Source organism: Hippoglossus hippoglossus, chromosome 22 (assembly GCF_009819705.1).
Source record: "Hippoglossus hippoglossus isolate fHipHip1 chromosome 22, fHipHip1.pri, whole genome shotgun sequence".
NCBI classification, from domain to species: domain Eukaryota; kingdom Metazoa; phylum Chordata; class Actinopteri; order Pleuronectiformes; family Pleuronectidae; genus Hippoglossus; species Hippoglossus hippoglossus.
This window is the reverse complement of record NC_047172.1, coordinates 12629547-12657216: the sequence shown is the minus strand read 5'-3', so window position 1 is coordinate 12657216 and position 27670 is coordinate 12629547. Positions and strand designations below refer to the sequence as shown.

The window sequence follows — 27670 nt, the reverse complement described above, 5'->3', positions numbered from 1 at the left end:
CTCTTTCGAAACGGGAACTACAAATGTGATCATATGACACAGTGGGGCGTCAGTGACAGGTGGAGCCGCTGCGGCCTGTGTGTGTGTGTTATGTGTGTTATGTGTGTGTGTGTTATGTGTTTGACTCGTGTGAAGTTATGCGGAACTCCTCCTCGTGTCCGTGTCGCTTCTTCCTATTGACAGAAGCTTCTTGAAACAGATTGACAGGAGATCAATGCGCAGGATGGACGCAAAAGTGCGCAAGAGTTAACGCAAAGTGGAACGATTATGACAGTTTATCACATCTCTGCTGTTTTTCAGAGTTTATGTGAAGCAGGCGTGGATTTATATACTTTTTAAAAAGTCTTATTGTTTTTGTGTTGTTTTTTTAAAACTTGTACCGCTCCGAGCATGAAGTTTAACGGGTACCTGAAGCTGCGGATCGGCGAGGCGGTGGACCTGAAGCCGACCACCTTCTCCCTCCGCCACAGCGTCATCTTCCACAAAGCCCAGCCGGCCCTGGACCCCTACATCGTGGTGAAGGTGGACGACTACAAGATCGGACAGACCCACACCAAGCAGAAGAGCAACACGCCGACCTACAACGAGGAATTCTGCCTCAACGTCAGCGACGGCCGGCGCATCGAGCTGGCGGTGTTCCACGACACGCCGATCGGATACGACGACTTCGTGGCCAACTGCACCATCCAGTTCGAGGACCTGATCCAGACCTCCAACAGCGGGGAGACCTTCGAGGGATGGGTGAGTGGGAAGCAGGGGCGGCGTTCACTGGGGGGTCCGGACCCCTCCATCCTGGGGGTAACAGAGAGATGCCCCCCTCCCTCACTACTATTGCAAAGATATCAATCTATGTTGATATATTTATATATATAGATAAATATATATATATATATGGAAGTCTTAGTAATGTTTAGAACTTTTACTCACTGACGGCAACATATTGGAGATCTGCCTCTTCCATAAAACAAAATCTAATTAGGGATATGATACGCTTAATGTGTGTTGCTTCTTTACTAGTGCACATATATAGGCTACGGGTAGCTATTATATTTATTATAACTCTAATGATATAACTTTTTAAACATCCGAATCAGGTTTTATTGTCCAGTTGGTTTAAACATACTAGCAATCAGCTGAAAATGTAGAACAGTGTATAAAGATTACAAACACTAGAAAGATATATTTGCAACATGAACAATACTATGTACAGTATGAACTTTAGTATATATGTGTGTCCCCCTTTCACTGGAGAATTTTTTCTTTCATCTATTCATTTTTCTCTTTGTTTATTGTCCTCCCCAACAATAAGAAATATCTGCCTCCGGTGGAAAGTGATGCAGAAATCATGTGTCCAACCCTTATTGCTCTGAACGTGGGCTGATCGACCTTTTAGGGGGCCCAGGAGCACGTGTTTCCAAGGGGTCCCAGTTGACCCATCCCTCCACCCCACTAACCATTAAAGGAGGGAGGGATGATGTAACACCGTGTGGTTTTACCATGCATTCACATGCCAATAATATACTTCATCTAAAAGTTTAAAATGAAAAATGCTAATTTATAATGATAATTACATTAATTTAAAATCTTACGTGTCATCTCAATATCGACACATATACAAACGAGTCAGAGTTGAAATCCTCTGCTTTGCTAGACATTAATGCAGGACCTGTTACTGCACATCAGTGCTGCAGATCTGTAATCAGTCAGTCGAATATTAAATATATCCATATGCATTAGTCCGGGGTTGGGGGGCCTCAGTCAGCCTGGTGGTATTTGTACCAAGTGTATTGTACTTCACTGTAATCATCAGCAAATATGGTCTGAAACCAGTCAAACCACAAACGTTGCTTCTCTGCAGAGGTGTTAATTCTACTTCTGAAGACTTACACCACAATGCAGAGTGCACAAACACATGCACGCTGCCCAGGCCTACACAACATTTAACCTCCCTGTATTATAAAATATATGATGATATCACTTCTCGTTCCAGAAGTAACCCGGGCATAAAGTTAACCGGAATAGGTTGATGGAGGCGTTAAGGAACTGAGAGTGTCTCTAAAGATAGAGCTGCACACTGGACAATTCAGGGAATAACGGGCCGTCATCAAAGCTCAGATTAAATGTCTTGTGTAAAGTATTCTATAAGTCGCTGTGTCATCCAGACTCAAACAAAGAGCTGCCCGTTTTAAACTGGAGTTTCCCTCCTCTCTCTTACTTTGAGCCCCTTAGCACTATAAGCCACTGCAGGTGTTGCTGACTGTAACCTGAACCTGTCCAGGCCTGGAGGAGGCTGAGGTGGTATCGACTACGTACCACAACTCTCATTAAATGCAGAGTTTTTCTAATATTCAGATACTCTCCTCAAGCCGATACAGCTTTTGTCATTTAAGCAACATTTTTCAGAAGAATGACAACAAGTGACAACAAGGACTTTACAGTAAGAGGAGAACAGACAAAAGAAAAACATTAAAAGCTTGTAAAACACTGTAGGTTGAAGACAAATGCTGAAATATCACAAACGTATGTGCCCATAAATTACCAACTTAATACAAATGAATAAAAGATGACGTTGACCATCCACATCTATCTTTCTGACCACATTACCTCATATACCGGAACGATACTACATTGTGTAAACGTCTGTGACACAGCATTTACTTCATTTTTCACTTGAACACAGCAATACTTATTTTGGTCAAGATATGCATTTCATTACAACTGATCACCACCATTTCCTCAAAGCGTCAGAGAGTGAAGAAATTCATTTTGTGTGAAACTTCTGTGGGAAAATGTTGAAGCCCACCCTCAGCGATACCCCGAGCATGGAGAGGAAGTGGTTTTTAACGGTGGAGCTTGGTCTTTAGCTTTAGAACATGTGATTGGTTTGTGCAGTTTGGTTTTGTCACCTCTAGACACGTCCTCAAAGTTGTTTTCGGCTAAATCTCAACAGTGAAGGCTGTGTTCTTCGGCGCTGTACAGAAGCGGCGCTGGGCTGGTGTGTTTCACATATGCGGCACAAGCCTTAACACGCCCACGCTGCCGTTTATCACAGCGTTCCCACCACAGATCAGTGCTCAAGGGCTCACTGCTAAACACTGTCTCTCTGTTGGTTCGTGGATAGATAGATAGATAGATAGTACTGTGTAATTTAAGTCCAAGTAGATAAATAAGAAACCTATATATGGAGACATATATTTATTTATATAGACATACAAGATAAGTCGATATAAGACGGTTTAATAATTTCTTTAACCATTTATCTCAAACCCCACAAACAAACTGACATCATCCATCTGAGACATCGACCGTCTGTATTTTTAAACACGCAGAGTCAGTTTCCTTGGCCTCCCACCTGCTACTTCATGACACCACATTGTGACATCTTTGAATTTTTACTCACTTATTGGAAATCAAAAGGTTTTGACTGTAGTCAGTGTTCATGTATCTGTGGTGTGTGAGTAGTCTCTCAGGCTTGAGAAACACTGAAACGGAAAGTGGGTTAATAATGGCTCCTCGACATTTTCCATCAGTGTGCTGCTCGCTCGGCTGAAATGGGCCCCAGTTTTAAAAATAGAAGAAACTTCCTCCTCTGGTAAATGTTCTGCTTTTTTTTAACTACAGCATCATGTCCCACATCTTTGATACATCATGTGTGCTCCATCTTAAAGAATAGGCTCACAATCATATCTATCTGTACAGTGAATACCAAGTGTTTGCTGTTGTATGTCCACATGTCCTTTCCTAAAGTCATTATTAAATGGCACTGAGTAGAGCACATATTTTCAGGAGGTGCACAAGTCTACATAAGCAACTGGACTTGCTTCTGGATGAGAGGTGAAACACCTTCACAGATAGTAGAGCACGTAGCTCCACCAAGGCCCAACAGTCCCCTTCAATTCAATCAAGCCAAATTTCCTATACTTACTAAAAATTAGTTAGTTTTCATCAATGAATTATTCCTTTAGAATTTGGTCAAAATGTCCTATGACGCAATTTATATTTTCCAAACTATAATGGGATCTTTCTTGGCCCAGTTTTTGAAGAAATCCAAATAGTTTTTGCGTAATCCTGCATAAAAACAAACAGACAGAGGTGAAAACGTAACCTCCTTGGCAGAGGTAATAAAAGTGATGAGGGGGGGGGGGGGGGGCAGGCAATGTAGTTCACATTCCTTATTCTGTGCAAAGTCAAAGTTCCAGTTTTTAATAAATTTAAAAAAAAGTTTTTGCTGAATGTGTTTTTTTTGTTGCTGGGCTGCAGGGGAGGCTGAGAAACTCAAAGTGTGAATTTGCACCTCTAATTTAAAAAAAACAAACAACATGAACCTGACCTTTTAATTTATCTCCTGTTGTCCAGCTGAGGTGTCTTATTTGATGGGAGAGGGAATATCATAAAGTCCCTGATGCACAACAGCTTTTTAGTTATTAAGATGCCTCTGATAGGACAAATCTTCACAGTCAGACTTGTTGTCTAGATTGTAGATTGAGACACAAGATATCAGCAGGTATAGCAGGGGAAAAAGTCAACATCTTTTTGATGAAGTGAAATGAACATTTACTTCAATTTTAAGCCACGAAATGCACCGACTGAGCCGCAGTTTGTTTCCTAATGTATCTTTCTTGTTATGTGGGTAGTGAATATTTTCCAGGCAGAGTCTGTGTGTGACTTCAACACATTTAATTTGAGCGTTCAGTGACCTAAGTTTCCATTCCGTGGTTGTTGCAGGAAGTAGGCGCGCTTTGTTTTCCCGTCGCTAAGAAGAATCCGCTCTGTACGTCCCCATGAATCGTCGTCATTCACAGCTGAACATCAGCCTGTGCAACCAGCCTGACCTGCCTGACGTGCTCTCTTGTTTCTGTCAGGGCGTCCAGATTCCTCCAACATTACATAGGCACAGAAGAATGCAAAAAAAAACACTTATATGTGCATCTTCAGTGAAGCAGAACAGCTGAAGGAATGATGCTTTTGTCAAATGGACGCAATCTCATGTATTTGCGCCAACAAACAAAAAGTCTTCAAAGTTTCCAGTAGTTTCAAAATAATCAAATATGCCTTTTTTAAGTCATTTACCTTTTGTTAAATATATTTTAGTTTGTGTCCTTAATAGTTTCAGATATTTATAAAGGGGCGGCTCTGGGAATTTAGAGATTAACAAAATAGTATAAAACTGTTTTGTCCACTGAGTTGGAAACAATCATTGGCCTGTGCAGCAATAGATCAAACACAGCACATACAATATAGCAATACTGACAGAGTGACGGTTTTTAAATCAGTTCTGCAACTAAGGATTATTAACTCCCCCACGGAAATAGTTTTTTTTGCAGACAGGGAGTTTTATTTTTACATTTTCACCAGTTTCTCAGGTAATAATTAATGGATCTTGACAAAAAAAAAATCAGGCACACTGCAACCAATATCTATGAGTGTGTGAACATTGGTGCAGCTTGATTGAATTTAAAGGGACTGTTGGTTCTCGGCAGAGGTATGTGCTCCGAGTTCCATTGTAGTTCTAGAATGAATTTGCCTAAAATAGTTGTATTAGATCTAAATATCTGTCGGGTCTGTTTCTCATCACCTATATGAATATTGTGTGTCTGTGTTTTTGTGTCTGCAGATGGACTTGGAGCCAGAGGGCAAAGTCTTTGTCCTCATCACACTCACTGGATCGTTCACTGATGGTACGGTTCTGACTTTTCTTCAATCACCACCATCCAACTTCTGTTTCTGTTTTCACACATTCTTAAACCGAGGTGCCTGACATTTCTGCTAACTCAGTCACTTTCATTGTCGTCGAGTTACTCCCTTTTCTTCAGGGTGTTGTGCAGCTTTTTTTTTTGCATGTCGAAATTCTGCAAAGTAACAGAGGCCGAACAGAGTCTTTGTCCCCCACAGAAAACTCTGTGTCTGAAACACCTTGTTTGCATTCCTGTCTATTTCACCGTGAAGTGTCCACGTCACCAAGTAACGTGGAACATGCACGCCCCACCCACTAGTTGGGCTCAAATTGGTAGGGCAGCGCTGACGCCATTGTTAGCATTTCCACTGCAGTTTGCTTTCTTCAGACGTCTGTGTTGAACACATCTGTAGCTTGGACATGTGCACACACAGGATCGTTTGGCCAATGGGAGGAAGCCTTTGAAATCAGATAAGCGAGGGGGGGGGGGTGACCTTGTTGGTTTCTGGAAGGAGAAGTCTGGTCTGTTGGGGACTAGTTCCTTGTTCTTTTCAGTTGTCATCAGGCTTCAAAACCTAACCTCATGAAACAACAATATTTTTTTGAATAATAAGAGAGCGCCGACATGCAAAGCTTTGCAACATGCAAAGCTTCTCTCTGCTACTTGATGCAGTTCTTTTAACTTTAAGAGCCTGTGGGGCTGCTGTCCATAATTCTTCTGTGATATCTTTACCCAAGCTGGTTCAGTTCAAGGAAGAGGTAGAATCTAAATGTAAAGTGTGGTATAAATACTTAAGGGATTAGACACAAATAGTGATTCCATAGGTGTATATTTGGGGAAGGATGTCACATTAAAAAAAAAAAAAAAAGTTAATACTTGTTAATATTTGAAGATATCGGTATGTGGCAGATACATTTTAGTTTATGAATCCTTAAATGTTAAAAATACACAGTGAATAAAAAAGTATTTGAAAATGATGAAAATGTTTTTTCATGTTTTTAAAATTTTAAATTGAGGTTGTAGGTTAGTAAATTAAAGATGCTTTGAGCTCTGGGAAAAAGTTGAAGCCACTTTTGAAACATTTCAGACATTTAATTTACTAAATAATCAATTGCTTCATAAAGTAAATACACATCCGGTGAATAAGGAACAACCGATCTCCATCTTCTGAATCTATACTTCAACTCTTGCAGAAAATATCTTGCTCTTTAGTAGCCAAGTGCTTCACTTTCTTCAGCAGCTATTTGCAAATTTCTTTCTGTCTGCTTTTTGATTTCTGTAGGTGGTGAACAGTGAATGTTTTGTGGTTTTCATTTAGCTGAAAAAAGATGCCTGCTGTGGCCAGAAATGACAGCATAGGAAAATAAGAGTGAACCAAAAAAATGAAGTTGTGGGTAAAAAAAAAAAAGAAGAAAATAAACCATGACCTGAAACAGTCTGCGAAGAGGTGATGTACAGAGTCCTGTGACCTGTTTTATGCATAAGTTGTGATGTTTAATTCAATGAAACCCCTGCATACGAAGACAGCGACCAGCTCTATATGACCAAACCTTGTCTCTCAGGAGTTAGTTTTGTGGATTTAGAAATCAAACCTTTGCTCTTGTCCCATTTCCAGACGATGCCATCGTGAAAGAGAGAGCCCACAAGCAGTTCACGAGGAAGCGTCAGGGGGCGGTGAAACGGAGGATCCACCAGGTCAACGGGCACAAGTTCATGTCCACGTTCCTCCGCCAGCCCACCTTCTGTTTTCACTGCAAAGAGTTCATCTGGTGAGCAAGTCGAGCCACGACGGGTCACTGCTGCCCGCTGCACGCGTCTGTCTGGACTGTAAACTGACGGTGTCTCTGTTCTCTGTTACAGGGGTGTGTTTGGGAAGCAGGGCTACCAGTGTCAGGGTCAGTACGCCTCCTTTTCTTCCTCCTCTGCCCGTAGACACAGTTTATTTGAACGTGCAGCCGTGAGTTATGAGTTTGCCTGGTTGTCTTTTCAGTGTGTACCTGTGTGGTTCACAAACGATGCCACCAGCAGGTCGTGACGGTGTGTCCGCGCATGAAGAGCCCGGCAAAAGAGAAGGTAGCAATAATTGAACTGTCAGCTTCACACACTTCATTCAACTTAATGAGTCGTCCTCCATGTTGTCGCTGTTATTGTACACATTTCAAGCAGGTTTTTCTTTTGTAATACAGGATGTGAAAAATATAGCCTGTTAGATAGCCCCCTCCTACACACACACACACACCCACACACACACCCACACACACACACACACACACACACACACACACACACACACACACACACACACACACACACACACACACACACACACACACACACACACACACACACACACACACACACACACACACATCTAAATAACACCTGCAGTTACCAGCAGACTGGTTCCTCTTTCTTTTCAGAAGTGGCCACTGAGCTAGAACACAGTAATCTGCTGTAATTTTCCACACATGATGGTTATAGCATATGTCGCCATAAATACACTTGTTAGCATTTTAACCAGACATTTAAATCATTTAAATTATATTTTGCAGAAGTATCTGCTTCTTTGGAAAATCCAAATGATGAGTTCCAGCCGTCGCTGCTACAGAGCGCTGGTCACCTGTTTATTCAAAATTGATTTAACATTTCTTGGGCCCTAAGATGAACGATTCTCGAGACATACGAGCCACATACAGACAGATTTCTTGAATTATGTAATAGATTACATAGATACACACGCATTGGTGAACATACTGTGGCAATCCACAGTTGTTTGTTTACAGTGCCTCTATCTTCTCTCTGCAGCCCGTAACCCAAGGCTTCAGCATCAACCTCCCTCACATGTTCAAGATCCACAACTACAAGTCGCCCACTTTCTGTGACCACTGTGGCTCCCTGCTCTGGGGAATCGTGAGGCAGGGGCTGCAATGTAAAAGTAAGACCCGCTTCAACATTCACCGGTCAAATTCAAAATCAGGATCTCAAATGTCCTGTTTTGTTTCTATCTCTCCTCAGTCTGTAAAATGAACGTTCACATCCGCTGCAAAGGCAACGTGGCGCCGAACTGTGGGGTCAACAGTGTGGAACTGGCCAATAAGCTTGCAGAGATGGGTCTGCAGGCGGGAGGACTCGCTAAACAAGACACATTGGTACGGAGGCTCAGTTTTTCTTTGTCAAACTGATTCAAATGGTTTAAATGCCTGTTAACTGAATGTAAGTGTTGTTTTTGTTTGTGTGTTTTTGTCCTGACAGTATAAAAGCGCGGGGCAGTCGAGGGAGCCCTCTGACAGGAGGGAAAGTACAGAATCTCAGTCGCAGACGCCTCGACTCGGCATTACAGACTTCACGTTCCTTCAAGTGCTGGGCAAGGGCAGCTTTGGAAAGGTGGGAAGGACAAGAGATTATTTTCACTATTAGTAAATGCTAATGAAATGATGACCTGGGTGATAAATGGCAAAGATAGTCCAAGGGACGCGGTTACCAGTTAGAAAATGTACCTGTAGGTGTTAAAAGTTATTTGTCAGTATTCCTATCAACAGAATATACTGTATATTTACTTATAGAAATAAACCTCACCTATTCTGATTCAGCATCATGGTGACACTGAATAACACGTCTGAATTCTGATCTGCAGGTGATGCTGGCGAGGCTTGACTCCAATGAGCGAGTTTTTGCTGTGAAGGTGTTGAAGAAGGACATCATTTTGCAGGACGATGATGTGGAGTGCACCATGACGGAGAAGAGGGTGCTGTCACTGGCTCGCTGTCACCCCTACCTCACCCAGCTGTACTGCTGCTTCCAGACACGGGTCAGTGAAATGTTCAATGGCCACTGTAAATATATATCGATGGTAAAAAAGCTTTTGGGTCGTCAGACTTTTCCTTTGCTGGCACCAACAGGTCATTGTTTTCACTTATTCAGGGAGGTATCTATCTATCTCAAACCGCGTCCCGACCTCCACAGGGGTCAACTTCAGGTGGTCGCCAGATGGCTGTGTAGAAAAGATATATATCCAAAATAAAATTATTTAGATCAGATTTTTGTACCAGTGATAATCTGCTTCAGAATGGGTGATACTATGAAGACTTATTTGACTTATTTTGTAAAATTGGTTTCATTCCCCACTGAGAAACTTTCATGAACTCCTCATCTCTGGTGTGTGTGTGTGTGTGTGTGTGTGTGTGTGTGTGTGTGTGTGTGTGTGTGTGTGTGTGTGTGTGTGTGTGTGTGTGTGTGTGTGTGTGTGTGTGTGTGTGTGTGTGTGTGTGTGTGTGTGTGTGTGTGTGTGTGTGGTTTTTTTAATTGAAATATCTGGAGACCATCAAATGCTTGAGGATGAATTCTGATATCTTGCCTGATGTCTCATCCACCATCATTTCATGACCAAACCGATGACATTGACATCAGCTGTAGATGTACTTATTGCTAAGTCTGAAAGTGCAAACACACCAAACAAAAACATTATACCTGTTGAAAATGTACCTATTGATGAATGCTGTGGTGCAGATCCACTCGTCTGAAGCTGAAGACTCTTAGATTTGTTGCAGTGCAGCTGATATGATCGTTTATCGAAAACACTCTCTCTTAAACTCCTGAGAACTATTTGCAGACCAAGTTGTTGCACGAACAGGTTCTGTTATTTCAAGAGTAATGTGCAAACAAAGAGATCAGAGCGTCAAACACACACTCTTTATATTTGTAATAATGTCTGATCTGCGGACATTAGATGATGTTGCTGAAACAGGAGGAATACAGTCTTCATTCTTACTGCCTTGCTGACCAATAAGTGCTGTGATGGACCGTTTCACAAAAGTTAACCAAATCACACCAATACTTTTGGATTTGAAAACCATTTTGAGATCTCTGCAACCACCCTGGTACAATGGAGGGTAATGGGATTCTATTTGTGGATCCTATAAGTCTGAAAAAGGACATTTAATAAATCAAGAGCAGCTTTAGAACAGTGTCACTATAACTCTAAAAGCTATTAAGTTTGTACTGGGTCTGTGTCTTCAGTAGAAGTCGTTGGGACGTTGATGCTTTATGTCATTTCTGAGCGATGTGAGCACCACAGACACAACTCCTCCTCCACTGTATGTGGGTGCATGAATCTCTGAGGCAGTCACTCATTCGTTTGAGTTAGATGTGCTCCCCCCCCCACCCCGGTTGATGTTTTCTGGCCATTTGGTTTCCATGTTGCTTTGCAGGAAGTGGTCAGCAGGTGGCAGCAGTTCTCCAGTCTCCTGTTTGAGAGGAGACCGTAGACTCTTAATCTGCTTTAGTTTAATTTTAAAGTATGTCTTTTAAAAGTATAAAATCATCTGTGGTTTAAATGCTGTTATATTTCAATTAGAATGATTATATATTGATTCTTCAAAGTCTATTTTCATGAGTGTAAGTGTGCATGGAAAGAGCGGGGGAGGTGATGAGGGTCGTGGTTTCAACTGTGGTGAAGTGGATACTTTCACCAAACGTCTGCGTCTTTGGAGACTTGTTCGTCAACAAGGCAGCTTATCAGCGTTAGTCTTCGTAACCATCAAACATCAAATTAAATCTAATCTTGCTTCTGGCTCATCGAGTTCACAGAGGTTTGGAGAAATTCTTGCAAAACAGATTTGGTTTAACTAAACATTGGAAATCCCAGAAGCACCATTAACCGAGTATGGACTAAAAACATCCATCCCTCGAAAAAGCATCTGCAGAGACAGATTTCTCTCATAAAATGTTTTAATTTAGTAAAAGAAAAACAACACTTGAGCCTTGGGCCTCATATGTCAAACCTTAACTGTTCTCATGGGGATTTAAAGAATTACTCATCTGTACAGCTGCAACACACAGAGCGCTGCCTGCTTTGCATGTGCAACACATATTTATCAGACACTATTCATGTAATCTCAGGATTTTAAAAAACCGACCACTGAGCCACAGAGCAGTTAAGAAGCTGTAGCTGAATGTCCTGAACACTTGAGGAAGCTTTATAAGAAGATTTGTACATCATGTCCTGCTGCAGTCTTTTTTTCCCCAGGGTCTCATTTTCCAGATCATATATCGACCGCAACCTGTAATGAGAACGAAAGATTAATGGGTTTGATCAGGTTTTTTTTGCCCGACTGACTTTAAACTGTGGTTAGTTGCACAGGAATCCATTAAACAGACAAGTGAAATTGACGAGGAGCACTCGCGTGTCTTCCTCGGAGCAATCCCGACACGCCCGTGGTCATTGGCTCGTTGATTGTTTAATAACAGGGGGGAATCTTCTGTGAGGCTCCTGTGTGAATGTCATCTCCCTGTTTTGTTTCTCTTTCAGGACCGACTCTTCTTCGTGATGGAGTTTGTGAATGGCGGCGATTTAATGTTTCACATCCAGAAGTCCAGGAAGTTTGAAGAGCCCAGAGCACGTTTCTACACGGCAGAGATCACATCTGCTCTCATGTTCCTGCACGGCAAAGGCATCATCTACAGGTGGGAACAAAGGAGCACAGGCAACAGTTGGAATCAAATCGAGTAGAAAATATGTCCACAGAAATGTCTCCAAATCTAAAAATGAATAGTTTTATTACTTTATCGAGTCATTTAGTCAATTCTTTTAGTGATTAAATAATATTTTCAAATCAAAACACACTTTATTTATATTGCACCTTTTCTGCAAAGTTGGAATACAAGGTCCTTGCCATAGAATAAATTGCAACGCTACAGCAATGAAAATAACAATACAACAAAATAGATGATTATATTTTGGTTGTGAGGGAGAAAAAACTGGTAATATAAAAATAATAACTCCTGATAATAAAATTAGGATCATGTATCCATGTGGGTTTGGAGACCATGAACTTAAAACATAGATTTTAAGATTCAGGACATTTAACAAACGTGGTCGAACAAGGGAAGAAGAGGGGAGGACCTTTTGGATGCTGTACTTTGACCTCTGTTGCATTTTGACCATTTGTCTTTTGCAAATTTCCCAACTTCATGAGAGGGACGTAAAAAAATCTCCGGCGTACTCTTTTAAGATGGATGTGTTGACCTCATAGCGTTTGTTCGGCCATTATTTCCTCACTTCCCATTTCAGTGGGAGCATCAGTGCAGCCCTTTAGGCCATAGAACATATAAATCTGTTGCCTCTGTGGTCACATTGCATCCTCCTCCAAAAACTATTCAGGTTCTCCCTTCGAGAAATGTTTTCCATCAGTAATTGTAGAAGGGAGCGGCTTGAGAGGGTTGTACAAAATTAGAATGTATACACAGGTTATTTAAATGCAGATTTACCTGCTAAACTAGACCGATTGACTCATTCCCCTTTGCCAGCAGAGGAGTTTGCCTTTCTGTTTTTATCCAGGTTTGACGACACAAACGTGCTCTCTCACCTCTCTGTCTTGCCAAATTAGCGTGTTTGTCCGGGTGTCATGTTTCCATCACTCCCATCGCAGACATAAGCCAGATGGTAGCTGGTTTTAATCCCGTGGTAGGGGATTTCATCCCCGGCACCTCCAGTCTGGATTCAGAAGTGTCCTTGCCCCCTAGAGCTGTGCCGACAGTGTTTGAATGGTGTGTGATAGAAAAAGCAATGTGTATTAAAACTCTGTATGAATGTGTGTGTGAATGGATGAATGCAACATGTTCTGTAAAGTGCTTTAAATGGTGGATAAGACAGGAAAGGTCTTGCAGAGAAGCTCTTGCAGCCCTGACCCTCCAAATGTTCCCTTTTATATGCAGTTTCCTATCCATACTCTTTGATAGCAGGTGCAGGATAATAACAGATTATCATAGAGGGCACAACAGTACTAAATTGAAGTGAATGTTCAGATTTTCTATGGTGATCCTGTTATTGCTCCTGTCTCAGATATGTCCGTGTATTCTGTAGTCAGGCATGTGGTGGCAGAGCAGTGGGCCTCGTGCCACTTCATCATGATGATAACGAGGCGGGGGGGGGGGCATCATGTGAACTAACAGTACATCCTGAGTTATATTTAGTGGTCCTTGTGTTCCCTGTCAGCCTGCACCACAAAGCATGACATGTCACCTTAAGAGACCACACGCAGTTTGCATGCTACTACTAAAATAACAAGCCCAAATGGTCGCTCGCAAATGGCCACGCTGTTGTGTGTCTATGTTTCCTGTCGTCCTCTAGAAGATGATTTAGTGTTAAAAAAACAATACAATGGGTACAAGGGTATTTAAAATCTGAGTTTAGCCTCTTTGACAAATGTTTGGAGAGAAGAGAGAAGTAAAAGCACAGTATATATTTATGAACAGTTGCTCAATGCAATGCAATTCAGTACAAATGGATTTACACGTGACAGAGAGGTGTGGACTTGTGGTGTACCCTCAACTGTGTAAGAGAATAAACTATTCAAAATAATACAAACTGGAACAGCACTCCATAGTGTTCATACACCTGACAATGACCCAGCTGTCCCCTCATGAAGGAGATCCATGAATAATTCCCTGAGAAATAACATAAATATTTTTTGTTTTTTTTTATATTTCCTAATTTAAAAGAAAGTGGAGTAAAACAATTATGGATACAATTTTAATTGGTTCTTCTCTGACCCATAAGTTTCACAATAATCTGTCCAATGGCTCCTCCATAATCCTTCTAACTATAAGACAGAAAAACAAACACACGCGAAAACATAACGTGACTGGCGAATGCAATAACAAAAATTGAAAACGTAAGGATTTAATCCATCGTGCAAAATGCACAAAACACTTGTACACACTGTATCGACCGACTCACGATACAGTGTTAAAAGCTGAAGTTGTTAATCTGCTGCCACATGTAGTATGGTCCTCTAACCACAGTCGAACTACACAGTTGGTGCGTCACAGTCACTTCCTCTTCTCTTCTTTGGAAATTTTCATGTTACTTCAGCTTCTTCTTAAGTTCACTGACTCAGGGTTATCGCATTCCAGATGTTTAGTGTTAACGTGGATCCCCAGCAGTCGACTGACCCACTTCCTATAGGTGAAGGTTCACGACAGACTTGCTCTCCAAGTCTGATGAGGCGGGTGGATGGAGGAGCACAGGAGCACTGTATACTGTAGATGCAGAAGGTTATTTGCATATACTGGTGATGTACTGCTCTGTGTGGCGGGTGATGATGAGAGCGTGCTAGTAAAACTGTCTGGGTTAAAGATTAATTTCTCGCTGGACACATTCAGAGAAAACTGGACAATAATTGTGCTGGAGAGTCTATAAAACACATCATATTCATATATCTGAAGAGGACAATCACAGACACAAACTTATACTGGTGCATTCACTGGCCCTAAGTTTATTATTCCTCTGCGCTGGTGACAGCAAATGGTTGCTTGTCTCTACGTCTGATTATTGTGAACACAAATTTGGTACGAACGTTCACTTAGATTCACAGATGAACTGATTCGAATTTGGTGGTTGAAGGCTAAAGGTCAAGGTCGCTCTGACCTCAGAGAAGACATATTTTGCCTTGTGAACACGATATCTTATGTACGCCTTGAGTGAATTTTATCAAATTTGGCACAAAAGTTCACTTGGACCCAAGGATTAGCTTTTGGGTGGCCTAAGTTATGGTGGCCTCAAAAAACATGTCAACTCTTGAACATAATATCTCAAGTCTGTCCTTCTTCTCAGTTTGATCAGCTGTCATTTGGACTGATGAACTCATTAGATTTTAGTGGTCAAGGTCAAAGGTCACTGTAACCTGGGAAAAAAATGTTTGCAGACTGAAACTGCACCGGTTGACAGAGGCATACAGCCACAGTTTCTCCTGCTGTATTAAGTCCTTACATGCTCTGAATGGTGTGCTGCAGTGCTGCGAGTGGTTATGAGCTCAGAGTTGGTCTGTTTTGGCCTGTTGCTGCGCTAGACAGTTACCATGAGTGAATGAGTGCTTATGGTGCCTTTCATGAGTCACTGTTACACAATCAGCTTATGTTAGAGCAAACCAGATTAATGCGACCAAAGCAGCAGCGCTTGAATATCACTGTTACATTTAGAATCTGTTTCTGTCTTTGTCTTCTTCCTTTGAGGAAATCAACCAGAAACCTCTCAATAGTATTTGTCTGGAATTAAAAGGACATAGACATAAAATAATAGTTTCTTTAAAGTTGTGTTCATGTGCCAATTGTTGTAATTTGTGAGCATGAACCTTCTTTATTATCAAGTATCAAGCTCTGTCTGGCTTCAATCATGTCGCGTCTGTAAACTGACCTCAGTGTAAAGTCTGAGTCACCTGATCACAGATTACAGCTCGCACAGTTTAAATCTCTGTCAGATGACAAAGCACCAGCTGACACGAGACTGTTCCAGTGTTTTCTTATGGACACACCCACGTACACTGTCAGCAATCAGGAACATACATCCACCGATATTAATATAGATTTAATTTTCAATTCAGTTAATATGAATAATTAAGGCACACTGTTATATCTATGTTTAATGAGTATGTACACTTCAAAAGGGGCAAAATAAGAAATATTAATCAAAGAAACAACATAGAAAACACAACAGACTAAACAAGACAGTTTGTAATAAAAATAAATAGTGGCAATTAATGATCGCATATAGGGCCAACAGTCTAAAATTCCATCAAGCTGCACTAAATTTCAAACACTCTTAAATATCAGTCCCCTAAATAATTCATCTCATGAATTGTTCCCAGGTTAAATTTGTGTAAAAACACTATATCTCGCAATGTTAAAGAAAGTTTGAAAAAAGTATTTTTTGCGTAATCTTGCCGACAAATAAACCAATGGACGGGGGCGAAAATACAACTTCCTTCATAGAGGTAATAATCATTTTTAGCTGTTGAGTCAAGTCAGTTTTATTTATATAGCCTAATTGCATTTTTACAAGTGGGCATAGACTATGACACTCTATATCCTTAGAAACCGCAGGAGGAGCAGATGTTCAGCAGATGTAATAAGAATTATACATTTTAAAATATGTAGTTAAGGTATAATTCAGATTCTATAATTCACTTCTTTAGGAAAAAAAACGTATAACCAACACAAAATGTGTTTCAAAATCTTTACATACATTTAAATTTATTCTTAACAAAACAATGATAGTCCTCCTTTATTTACCTCCAGCCGAAGTGACAACAGACAATTTACTTCAATGTAAGTTAAACCTGTTTCACTAAAAGATTAACAATAGCTCAAGTTTGCTATTTCCCTGCACGCAGAATAAATATTAAGCACTTTTTCCGTCCTGCCATCCTCAGTGGTCAGTGAATGCATCACATTTTTCCTGGCTGCTAACAGTCAGGGTTTTGTCTGTTCATGTCTCCTGCTGCCACAGAAACTTCACTGTCCTCAGAGGACCTTGACTTTTTGCCTCACCTCATTTCAGATATAATTAGAAATGACACCAGCGACTGGACTTAGTTTTTTCTCTCTCTCTTCTTCTGATTAGCTTCAAGCCTTTACTGTTTCACATGTTGATCCATCAAAACAAATATCGAACTTTCTGTTTCTGTCTGTTTGTCTCGCCTTGCAGGGATCTGAAATTGGACAACGTTCTCCTTGACAAAGACGGACACTGCAAACTGCAGATTTCGGCATGTGCAAAGAATGCATATTTGACGGTGGTGGCCACGGCAACGTTCTGCGGGACCCAGGATTTACATCGCCCAGAGGTCAGTTCCTACGCCCTGTCGAAAATAGGCGGTCCAATTTTCCCTCCATTTCCAAGCAGCCACAGGAAACACTGATTTCTCAAATAGAGCCAATAAAGGCAATTATCCTACAATGAAAACTACAATGAAACTGATAAACAGTGATGCCGCCCCCCGCCGCCACCCCCCCCCCCCCCCCCCCCCCCCCCCCCCCCCCCCCCCCCCCCCCCCCCCCCCCCCCCCCCCCCCCCCCCCCCCCTCCCCCCCCCCCCCCGGCATCACCATTTTGGTTGGTTATAAATCTGCTTGGCAGCCAATCAGCATCGAGCAGGGAAATGGTCCACTCACCATATCTATATATATATATATATATCACCAATATTTGCATACACCTGGCACCTAACACACAGACAACAAAAATTTACAAAAGAGAACAACCACACTTGTAACATAATGATTAACTCGCAGTCACATTCATGAGTATTCACTACAAACTGTTGGATCCTTTTATCCCCCACATTTATGATACGGGAATTTTCTTCAGATTGCATCAAAGACTAAAATAACCACATGCAGCTTCCTGTATCGGGTTCTCTGAGTTCATATGTTCCCATCCTCTCTCCCTCGCTACCATCGCTAATCCCCTCATCAGAATTCAAGTTTACAGACGTGGTTTGATTTCAGGATAAGTGATTAAGTCTGTGTCCCTGTGTTTGAGAGATTTCGAGCGTCTGGTTTTATGAAAGGCCTCTTTGCTGCTCTCAACACACACCTCTCAGTGTAGCCTCAGTGGAAACGCACTAATCAAACACACATCTGCTCACTGAGCCTCTTGACGCTCGCGCTCAGACTCTCCCATGCTGAGCACCGATGGGTAACTTTATTGCACTGCTGTGGTGATGTTTCCCCGCAGATCCTGCAGGAGATGCTGTATGGCCCCTCTGTCGATTGGTGGGCTCTGGGGGTGCTACTGTACGAGATGCTGTCGGGACACGCCCCCTTCGAGGCGGAAAACGAAGACGACCTCTTCGAATCCATCCTCAATGAAGAGATCGTTTATGCGTCTTGGCTCGGCGCAGAAGCGGTGAACATCCTGAAAGCTGTGAGTCTGCATCTATTAACTGTGTCTCCTCAGTCAGTGGCAGTAGAAACTTAATGGTGGATAAAGGTGGATGAAGCTGGAGGAGAGCCAGGTCTGCTGAGCTGTAGTATTTGTCTCTTTGGCAGATGTTCACTCTCCTCAGACCACCTCCGTCAGACTTATACAATGGCCGGAAATGTTTGTGGCCCTTTTCTCTTAAACTGAACTAATGAAGGAAATCAATTTCTCACTGGGGGACATGAGCCGGCAGTGAGATATATGAGGATGTGACAGGTTTGAGCAGCTCGGGCGTGGACGTCTGTGATCAGGGTTTGGTATTTGTTGCCCTTCAGACACTTTGACTGCAGAGTGAGTGGCAGCCCCGTGGAGCTGTGCCAGCCAGCTGTTTGGCCCTGCTCTCTTACATAACTATATTAAGGCATGGTCCACTGCCCAGCCACAGCACACGGGCTATAAATACATCTCCTCCCTCCACTTCCTCCTCTCCTTGCACCCTCTTCTCCTCCTCTTATCCTTGCCCTTACTGCTAATGCTTAGAACCTGGAACCAATCTCCCCCTCACTGATTTGTGTCACAGCTTCCAGTGTCACATATTACATAAAGATGCATGTCAGTGTGAGTGGATTTGAACAGCGCGGCGCTATTTATACCGAAGGTTGAGCCGTCACAAGGTTCTCCATGTTCCTATAAACGGGTTCATGGAGTTGAGTCATCATGTCGTTCACGGTTTAGTGAGGATGGAAATCTATAGAACATATCAATAATGAGTTTGTTGGTTTGTTATATATATATATATATATATATATATACACAGATTTTGCCACTTCTTCTTTATCATCAGAGAATGATAAATACTTAAAAATATTTAGCAAATCTGTGGTAGATTAATAATTTGGTATACCTCCTTTATGTGCTTTCACAATGCATAGATATTATATATTGAGCCTTTGTTATATTGATATTTATTGAAATTATATGGTGATAATTATTGATATTGTTTTATTGTCCAGCCCCAATAACAAGCCAATTTTCAGTAAAGATGCTGTATATACAGTACTGAAAAGAGAAGCTTTTAATCAATTGACCATGTTGTCAATAAAACGTCAGAAAATAGGGTAAAATACTGTTGTCTAAAACCTAAAGATGCTAAATGTACATGACACAAAACATCAAATACAGAATTCTGAGATGGTGAATGGAGTCAATCACAGTTGTCTCTCATCAGTTAACTAGTTGATTAATCAAAGAACAATTTCTCCGTATCATTCCGCTGGTGTCTTGGAGAACGGCTTCATTGGGAAGAAACGCTGACATGGCGTGTCTGGTGGTGAGGATGGCAGAGCTGACGTGGAGCCATGGAAAGATGGCATCAGCGTCAGTGGAACAGTTTTTTTTCTGCATTTCCTCAGTTTGTTTTCTCCTGAACTGATTGACCCCTGCTGGTCTGTCCAGGTTTAAGGAGCATATTGGTACTGGTGGGGTCCGCCAAGGAAGTTACGTTTTCGTCTACATTTGTTTGTCTGTTAGTCAGCAAGATTACAGGAAAACTACAGGATTTACCAGGTTTACCACGAAACTTGGTGGAAGGATGTGGTATGGGTCAGGAAAGAACCAATTTAATTTTGGTGCGGATCCGGATTCAAGGATGGGCGTTTTTCATGTTTAGGGGGCTGATATTTTTACTATTGTGCAGCTTGATTGAATTCCAGGGTACTGTTGGTCCTCGGGGGTGGTATGCGCTCTACCAAGTGCCATTCTAGTTCCATTGTTTGTTTGTTGGTTGATCACACATAAACCGCAAAAATGTTTTCCACCTAAATTGTTTTGAGGGTTGCTGCCTGGGCCTGAGAAGAACCCATTAGAAAGTAATGATTACTTTCTGATGTGGATGACGGGGAAGATCCAGGAATTTTCTATATTTTATGACAAACAAATCATTATGGTAATCAGACCACTTCATCTGTTCTTTTATATTTCAACGCTAAGACATAGACAATCGTGCGTAGGATTGTTCGGCTTTAGCGAACATACGTATGCGCTGTACTGAGTGCCATTCTTTTTTTTAAATAGTTTTACACCATTAGCTATAAATCACACTGTCAAATGCATGCTTGCAGCTACAGATCCCTGCACAAAGCTGTATTGGCATTAAACCATAATGTTTGTTGGCCCAACTTCAAAGAGACGGGTTGATGTTCCCAGTTGTAATCCTCAGTCAAACAGGAGTCAAGTCTCTGCAAGTTTGTTATGATGGAAAAAGCTGCTGCTTAGAGATCAATCCAAACATTGTTGTATGTTTCTAAAAACTATCATTGGTATGTGAGGGGTATGTCATTTAAACTGCTCAAAACACCAGGGTTTAAAGTTCACCCCCTCCTCTTTTTCTTCCACCTCCCCTTCTCTTTAATCTCTGGACTTAGTTTTGCTGAGGCATCGAGAGCCGTTGAGGCCGAGTCTCTGGTAGTTAATTGTGCTTGGAGCAGATAAGGCATATTAATCTCTGGAGTGACTTTGCTCTGCTGTCACTGCTCAGACGGAAGCTCATTCAGTTCTTTTGGCCTAGTCTGAATGTCACCGCCAGCCTTGAGGTGTGTGTGTGTGTGTGTGTGTGTGTGTGTCCTCGGCCGAGACAGAACTGTCCAAAACACCACTCTTCCTTCCCAGAGGCGAGATAAGCACTTAATTTTCCCATCTCTAGTTTGTTTTGTGCGGGCGTCTCCCTCTTTCCTCTCCCACCTATAAACCTCAGTGGGAGAGGAAAGAGTCGAAGTTCAAAAGGTGATTCTCTTGTTCTATTGTTTGTTGTGTAAGGCACCAGGAAGCCGAGGCTCCTGCTTTACTGAACCTAGTTGAACTGTGTGCTGCACGGTGGGAGGTGCCAGACGCTGTGGGTGTGTTGTTCGGAGGTGGGGTTTGACTGGATGTCTCCTGGCTCCAGTCTAGTTTGGATTCACTCCAAAACAAATCTAGTCTGATCTAGTTGAGTAACATGCATCACATTACCTCACTTTCAATAGATTGTGGAACAATACTCAGCTGAAATGTGATCCTTCTTTGTTTTTGTTCCTGTTCTTGACAATACACTGATCTCTTTAGGATTCCTTATTTATTCTTTGGTGAATTCATCCATTTTTTAATTTTTCACAGTTCTTGACCAAAAACCCCACCTGGCGTCTGGGCTGTGTGGCCTCGGAGGGCGGGGAGAGCGCTGTGACCAGCCACGCCTTCTTCGCCGACATCGATTGGGAGAAACTGGAACATAGACAACTAGAGCCACCTTTCAAGCCCAGGATCGTAAGTCACATGAACGTCTTTATTGATGGCGTGATAGTGTGTGTATAAGTGATCATGAAGACTCTCGGCAGACATTACGTAGTGTTTGACTCTCTCACCTTGTGTCCAAAACGTTGCGGCTGTTAAATTATCGTCAATTATTCTCCTGCAGAAAACGGCAGAGGACGTCAACAACTTTGACCCTGATTTCACTCAGGAAGAACCCACGCTCACACCCATGGACGACCCTCTGATCCCCCACATCAACCAGGAGGAGTTTCGAGACTTCTCCTTCACCTCGCCTGAACTGCTGGAGAACTAGAAGTCTCCTCATTGATCCACCAGTCGCCTCACTGTCGTCAGTGTTTGTGGCTTTGTCTTAAGACAGTTCCCAGGTGTGTGTATAGTATGAATGACGCTGACACGTTCACCAGAGGATGCAAAGGACGGAGCGAAGCACTCCTGTACTTCATGAAAGATTCACTGGGACACATTCATGCAGTCGTCAGTGCAGGAACGTTGTATTTGAAATGTTGTAAATTTGTTCGACAAAGTTGTATTGTACAGAATCTTTTTTTTTTAAATATTTGCTCTCACACAGATTGTGAGTCTGATTCCTGCTACTTGAAATGAAAAAAGCAACTTTTGGAACGCAATGGTTTTGTGTCTCATTTTTCACTCTCAGCACTGTAGCCAGTTAAATTCCTGGAAGGACTGAGTGAGCAGATGAAATAGTTTCTTGATGACGTGACGCTCTTCTGGAAAAATACAAATACACACAGACCAGCACAGACTGGCTAAAGCAGAGCTGAGTCCCTGCACTTTCAAAATAATAGGCAAAAACTTACATTTTGCTTAGAAAACAGCAAAAAACATCACTATATTCAACTTCATAGAAAATGGTTAAAGTTTGAACTAGAATGTCAAACAGTAGAGCATAATGAATGAAACCCGACATTTTAATTGACCAATTTTCACACATTCATAAATATCAGTCTCCTAAAAATGTCAGATTTTTCTAATCAAGATCCATGAATCCCTGAATTATTCTCTCAGACTTCAAGGAAAATGTTGACAATGTTGTGAAAAAAAATCCTGGATTTGCCACATGATCCAGATCTGCACCAAAATGTAATGGGTTCTCTAGAGAATCATACCAGATTTTGTGGTAAAAAACTTGCCATCTGCACCGATGACGAACGATTTGAACAGCCAGGCATTTTGGAAATGATGCAAGAACTTTATTTGAAGTGAATCATGGCAACTGTGAAATACCCAGAAGTCTTGAGATTTCACCACACAGCTACCTGAACAAAGGAAGAGTGACAGTAAGATGGCAATCACCAGAGTCAGATGAGTTTCTTGTCTGTGTGACGGTAACTCACAGCTGCTCTCTCAACAAACACTGAGTGAAAGCCTCCAGGTCCGTGGTCAGACTGCCTGGGTAACAGAAACTTGAGATTTTCAAACATTACAAACAAGTTACTGACTCCTCGTTGAACATTTAAACCAGCCTCTGTGTGAGAAAACAAAATGGAGGAGGTACAGAGAGATAACTTTGATACTGCAGCAGTAGGCCCGTAATGTGGTGGAGGCCTTCTGCAGCTCGTTTTGTCTTTGCAAACCATCAGAGAATAAACAGGAAACCTCACAGCGTCATTACTCTCGCCTTTGATAGAAACGGGAAGTGACAATCAAGTTTTTTTTGTGCCACTTTGAGAAGCAAGAATTCAGTACACTGTGTGCCGCTGGTAAGATAAATTAAAACTGATAGAACAACAACAACAAAGGGGTGAAAAAGATTTTGGATTGCATTGTGGGATCTCGTGGACCCTGTGCAATATGAAGACTGTCGACCTCACAGGACGGAGATGGAGGCTTCCTGTTAGTTAGAGGGAGGAAGTCTTCAGGCACCACATCACATCTGTTTACCTCTTCAGCCTCCGACCCCTGCAGAGAAAAGATCCCCGTGTTTTAATATGAAACTGAAAACAGCACCGCTATAGTTTGACCTCAAAACCCAGAGCTGCTCTGCTCATGTAAAGTTACAGTATGTCTACTTACAAAAACCACATTCAAAGTCAAAGTTTACTTAAATATTGTTGAATTCAAAAGGCCCAGTCACCTCTATTTTTGAGCCAAGATCTCGGGACATCCAGAAGCATCAGGTTGGTCGACCTCAGTGCTTGGGATAGAGTATGATGGTGCTTGTGCAGCAATTCAGTTAAATAAAGTGGTTCCAGCCCATTAAAAACAAAAAATTATCTATTCTGAATTGTATTTATTAATGTGATCACGCTTTGTTTTTCCAACAATTGCCTACTACTCTATCTACTGATTCTGTCAAACGTCTGTCTGTATGTGGAACGCATATCTCACGAACTGTAAAAACTTCCTCTAATGGACTTCCCACTTTGCATGTCTCTTGGAAATTGCCTGAGGAAGGGCAATGCCAAGTTTGGTGCGATTTGGACACGCAGCACCTTCAATATTAATAGAAATTTAATAAACAGGCGACCAGCGCTCTGTATCAGAGCGGGGGTGGAACAGTGTCTTCCACGTCCTCAGATAAACTGCAGCAGTGGTCGGCAACTGTGTCAAACCGCAAGTCAAAATTGCCAACTGATCATTTTGATAATTTGATTATTCATCATATCAGACTGACACATTCATGGTAGCAGGTGATTATCTCCAATGTGGCCACAACATTCAGAGAATCTCTTCAAAGTAAAAGCATGTATTTTGTTCTTTCCGTACTTTATATCAAGCTGCAAATCAAGGGTCTGAAAATGGTGTTGATGTCTTAACAGATCTCCGAATTAGCCGACATGCAATGTATGAAAAAAAAACAGCAGCTGAGTAAATCATTCAAGCTTGTACACAGTGAACAGTAATAAAAGGAATTCAGTTTCATTTAATGAAAAACATTAACTGTGAAATCTTCACTGCAGATAAACCAGGTAGGATGAACTCAAAGTTTTCTAACTTCCCTCTGCACCATAGTCTGTTTATAAAAAGCTCTGCCCACAACGTCCAGCATGCGAACAATAACAAAGTGGCACTACTTTGTAGACATTGTAGTATATTGTTTGAGGAGGACTCACTAATGACGAGGAATAATTCTAAAGTAGCTCTGCAGCATCACCACAGGCCAAGAAAAAGGTCTGTTCCAAGCAGGCAGGTTTATAACGGGCACTGCATTCGTTTTATATTAACGTTGGTGGAGCCTAAAACACCACCGCATGGCTCTTTCTGCCTTACTTCAATCCCTGTTATGTCTCTGATTCCCTTTAAACATCACTTTAACTCAAGATTTAGACGTGGATTGACTTAACAGGCATTCTACCTTAAGCTTTCTTTAACAAGCATGGGTGCTGTGTGCTGTACAAACATATGGGATGTTGGATTTAATGTCTTTTTTGTTTGCCCGTTAACAGGGTCCCGTTTGGCAGCTTTTCCTCTGGTGATGTCTGAATGAGAGGAGAGATTAAGGAGCCCTGTCTCAGCTTTCATTACTGAGACTTACTGATGGCTGCCAGCGGCGTCTGTGCGCTGAGGGATGGAGTCGGTGGTTGACCCCGCTGTCCTGCCTGTCTGATTGATAACACAAACGCAGCAACAGTTAACGGCAAAGACTCCACACAGAGAAATCACCTCGAGAAATCTTTTTCACTTTTTAAATTGTTCTTTTCATCATGTGTTCACTGCCCGTTGTTGTATCAGATTATGGAATCTCACCCTGTGAGGGATTAATTACAATGATGAAGACACGGATTCAGAGACAAGCCAACCAAACAATGACCATTAATACACTGACAATGCAGTAGTTCTTGTTTTCTACATTTCCCTTACAGGGGTGTGGTAATAATGTTGATACGCAGCAGTGTTGTTTGATTAAACTTTTAAGACATAGAGAAAATGTTGTGCCACACCGTTAAACCGGCTTCTACAGGCGACTGGAGAGGCCTGGTTTACATCAACGTTTGTGATCGAACTATGGGCTCACTATTCTGACCAATTGCAAAAAAGGAAGGTGTGGCTGGCTGGTGTGACAGTCACTAAATACATAAACAGTAGTAGTTGTTCACTTCTCTCTAAAACGACTGCAGTAAGAAAATCATGATGACCTTCACGACTGCAGGGTTTGTTGCAGGACAGATGAAGGCGGTATTAGTTTGTTAAACTGTCGACTGGGTGTCCAAGCTATACTTCACTGCTTCTCTAAGTCACACTCTGGTTCACAGACCAAAAAGTTAAATTCACAAACTCTGACAAAGCTGCACAAAGTCTGCCTGGTTATGTATTAATATGAACTCAGAGTCTGCTGCTCAGCCTCTCACACTGAGGTGTTGTCTCACTCAGCCAAACTGTTCTGGGAAGTGACCACCAAAGCTTGGTTTGATTGTCATTGCCAAATGCAACCACCAAAATGTGCTAAGTAAGAGGATGAAGTATTGCATTGTAGCATAGCAAAGAGACAAGTGAATGGGGAGTTAACTGTGCTCTGAGATATTATTTTCCTTCAAATTTTCTTTTCAAAAGCAAGAGCTGACTTGTCACAGGTGACATGGACAACAACCAAGTATGAGCAACAGTGGTGAGGGAGGAGTGGCCTGACCGGAAAGACGCCTCCAAAGCAGTTCAGGAAAATTACCAAAACCCTCTGCCAGCCAGAGAGTGTGAAGTGGAGTCTAACAGAAATCCCTCATGCACATCTGGATACTTTTTTTGCCATGGCATAGGGGGAATTATGTCTAAAATATCATGTACTTACTTTCTATATCCAAACTCCATATTTTCAGCTCATCGTACTTGACTCAAATGTTGTGAAAACACGGGAAATCTGGTGAAATGAGATGAAGACACACCAACTGAGAGTGCCACTTTCCTTTATCTACAGTATATTGTGTAGTAATGCTTTCAGTCACAACTATACACTTTATAAAGACAGTATTAAAATTTTTATACCCACACATTTGGGAACAGGAAAAAGATAAAAACTCAACTTAGTTTGGACTCCTGTTGTTCCAATTAGCTAACACCACTTTATTTTGGAATAAGTGCCATACAAGCACAGGGCCCTTTCAGACAGGGCCATTACAGCTAAAACTGCAGGGCCTGGCCTACATGTAATTTTATTTAACTGGTGCAAATTCCTTATCGAATCAAATAAAATACCCATAACCAGTTGACACATGTGAATCACTCTTAATGTTCCTTTACTGGAAACAGGCAGGACCATGGAATCTTGATGCAAGCATTGGAGGGAAGGTACAGACAGAATTTCTGTTCACAGGTCTCTAACGTTAAGTGCTTTTTGGTTAAGTAAGTTTTGATTTACCATTGTAAGACCCCCAAGTGTGACAGAGCAGCAGCGGCTGTTCCCTCCTCCCTGTGACAACACCTCCAGTGGTCCTATCTAAAAATGATAGCATGCAGTGGGCCTATTCACATATATCCAATGGAGAAAGAAATCATAATAATGATAACTTCAATAACTTAATTTATATAGCACCTTTCAAAACAGCTGTTTCAAAGTGCTTAACCAAGGGGACAAATTAAATATAACAACAACAATACAAAACATCAAAGACAAGCGAAATTGAATACAATAGCATAACAAAATTAAACAGACAACAAATCAACTAATACAACATAATTTGAAAGCAATGGCAAAGGAAAATGATACAAATAAAGCAATACCGATCAGGTAAACACCATTTGGTAAAAGCAAGTTTTGGGAGATGATTTAGAAACAGACATTATCATTACTATTATCATTATTATTATATGGTAGTACTATATAGTAGTAGTAGTAGTAGTAGCATTAGTATTACTGCTGAACAAACATGTAGGGGTGTTACTGTAAAACCGAAAGAGAGAGAAGTAGCGTGATGTTTGCTGTTGTGCAGCTTCTCATGAACTTTATCTAGGCAGTAAGTTACAGTTACGGTTTCAATTGCGCGTCCCCGGTGGTAGTAGAAAAATCATGTGATTGCGCGGCCCCGCGGAGCAGCCGG

The 27670-nt window shown here is 41.7% G+C and overlaps 1 protein-coding gene across 2 annotated transcripts; it reads left to right on the top strand.

Annotated features, from left to right (window-relative positions):
• Nucleotides 1-66: 66 nt before the first annotated feature.
• Nucleotides 67-22306, top strand: prkcha (protein kinase C, eta, a). 2 transcript variants are annotated; one of them, XM_034575418.1, is made up of 14 exons: nucleotides 67-741; nucleotides 5615-5678; nucleotides 7291-7444; nucleotides 7536-7570; nucleotides 7666-7748; nucleotides 8481-8610; nucleotides 8691-8824; nucleotides 8928-9059; nucleotides 9310-9483; nucleotides 11983-12137; nucleotides 17158-17296; nucleotides 18189-18377; nucleotides 21525-21671; nucleotides 21823-22306. In XM_034575418.1, the coding sequence occupies exons 1-14, from the start codon at nucleotides 391-393 to the stop codon at nucleotides 21970-21972; spliced, it is 2037 nt and encodes a 678-aa protein (XP_034431309.1). In that variant the 5' UTR covers nucleotides 67-390; the 3' UTR covers nucleotides 21973-22306. The 2 variants fall into 2 exon arrangements, with proteins under 2 accessions (XP_034431309.1, XP_034431308.1); XM_034575417.1 differs by having other exon boundaries at nucleotides 101-741; nucleotides 8925-9059.
• The last annotated feature ends 5364 nt before the right edge of the window (nucleotides 22307-27670 follow it).

Coding starts and splice junctions, on each gene's coding strand:
- prkcha (XM_034575417.1), top strand. CDS start 391: ATGAAGTTTAACGGGTACCTGAAGCTGCGGATCGGCGAGGCGGTGGAC. Junction 7,749..8,480: donor AGAGCCCGGCAAAAGAGAAG/GTAGCAATAATT, acceptor TTCTCTCTGCAG/CCCGTAACCCAAGGCTTCAG. Junction 21,672..21,822: donor CACCTTTCAAGCCCAGGATC/GTAAGTCACATG, acceptor ATTCTCCTGCAG/AAAACGGCAGAGGACGTCAA.